This window comes from Penaeus monodon, chromosome 21, assembly GCF_015228065.2.
Source record: "Penaeus monodon isolate SGIC_2016 chromosome 21, NSTDA_Pmon_1, whole genome shotgun sequence".
Lineage (NCBI taxonomy): Eukaryota > Metazoa > Arthropoda > Malacostraca > Decapoda > Penaeidae > Penaeus > Penaeus monodon.
This window is the reverse complement of record NC_051406.1, coordinates 1,470,475-1,472,447: the sequence shown is the minus strand read 5'-3', so window position 1 is coordinate 1,472,447 and position 1,973 is coordinate 1,470,475. Positions and strand designations below refer to the sequence as shown.

Sequence of the window (1,973 nt, the reverse complement as noted above, 5' to 3'; positions counted from 1 at the left end):
ACTCGGTCTCCTCACCTTGCAAAGAGATTCAACAGGAGTGGACATCTTCTTCTCGCTGATTTTCTCATATTTCTGTTTCTTGGTGGCAGCTTTAAGGCCTTGCCAGGGCAGAGACCCACGATTAAAATACATCAGCACATATCCCAAAGATTCCATGTCATCACGCCGACTGAAATGTAAAAAAGGATGCTATAGTTGCCAAAGCAGATGAATGCACAGTACACAGCATCTTCAATAATAATAGTGAATGTGAACAGTATACATTACCAAATCAATATGTAAAACATTACAGACAGAGATGCTGGGATTCCTACTATGGTTACATGAAGCATATTTATAGATACCTTACACTATGAAAACTATCACTACAATCAGATACATAAATACATGACTGAATCAATTCTTCACCAGTTCCCCTGGGAATTTATTGAATCTCAATACCTAGTGTTCCTAATAATAGCTGTAACTTACCTGGAATTTAGTGCAGCTAAAATGATAATCATAATGATATTGTGGTTATTTATCTCCCTCCCGAATCATTGAACACATTGGCAATACCAAGTTCTTCAAAGGAAAGAATTAAAAATAAGCCCACACAGTCTATTCCAATACAGAATTTGGATAGTCATTTCTGCTTTCAGTCTGGGAATTTGTCTCTTCTGGGAGAGATTTTGATTTTCATCTTGCTAAGTATCAATGTGAATATACTCTCCTAAATGAAGCTCAAATTTTATAGCGCCGAGCCATTGTAATGCAAAAGTACAAGTCCAGCTTCAGAAGAAGAGTACTGTAAACCTTATTTTCTATATGGTTTAAAACAACTATAGCTAGCAACAGAAATTCATATTCTGTTTATCATTCTTCACCACTGGCCAACTTGTGCTCCTGCCCAGGCCTTGCCTAGGAAATTTACTCTAGTAAAGCTTTACAGAACACCCACAGATAAACACACTGTTCAAGAATACTGAGGTATTAAACAAATTATTAACACCCCAGCAATTGTATCACCTGGCTTGACATTCCCTCACAAACAAAATTCACAAATGGGCATTGAGAATATCACTAGGAACATTACCCTCTTAATTTTTATTCTCTCTCTTTCCCTCTTGTTACTGTTTTAACAATGCCACTTATGAGCAACATTTCAAGTTGATATCAGTCAATACAACCCTCTATCATGGAATCAAGGGCAAGTTATTCATACTCATATTTATCCACAAATTAAAAAACAAGTCTCAGACTAAGCCACACTGCTATCCTCAAGGAAAGCTTCTGTCGAAGGCACTCACCTCTGCTCAATCCCCAAGTGTGCATTGATTGAAGCGTAACGAGCAGTTCCAGTCAGGTTCTTGTCCTCCCGGTAGGGTATGTGGGCTCGGGAACGGTTGTCCCTGTACTTCTTGGCCAGTCCAAAGTCAATCAGGAATAATTTGTTGCAGTGGCGGCCGATGCCCATTAGAAAGTTGTCTGTGCGTGGTGGCGGGGGGAGGTGAGAGAGATTAAACAGGATTCAAAATTACAGAAAATCATAATTCACAAACATGTCAGGGAACCAACACTTCAAAAGAACAGAAGCCCAGAAACATTATGTAGCACTTATTGAATAATTAAGGCTAAATCAATCCTCACAACTTTATCCTCCTAAACTGTTTAATACAAAATGGCTTACTCTTCTTACCAACTAGATAGCAATATAAACTTTACACAAAGAATTAGCAAATTCAAAAACAGTAAAAAATCTTGAAAGGGTTTTGTAACATATGCATATATTAAGAGTACTATGTTTCCTTGGTCACAGTCTTAACTCCATTCAGAAGAGAAAACTAAAAACTCAAAAGTGACTTTACTATATATTCCTCAACAGCTTACAGTGAATTATACTACTTACAGTTTCATCAAACATAAACTTCTTTGAAAGGAGTGACTATAAGGACCTGAATCTCCTATATATATAATTTTTAACTATAGTCTTG

General features: G+C 37.1%; 1 protein-coding gene across 1 annotated transcript in view; it reads right to left on the bottom strand.

Annotated features, from left to right (window-relative positions):
- Window positions 1–1,973, bottom strand: part of LOC119586098 (casein kinase I) — a 25,312-nt gene that overhangs the window by 5,183 nt on the left and 18,156 nt on the right. The window contains exons 4-5 of the mRNA XM_037934790.1: window positions 1,290–1,467; window positions 16–169 (exon numbers count right to left, since the gene is read on the bottom strand). Coding sequence (XP_037790718.1) covers window positions 16–169; window positions 1,290–1,467 — 332 coding nt within the window. The remainder of the gene's footprint in view (window positions 1–15; window positions 170–1,289; window positions 1,468–1,973) is intronic.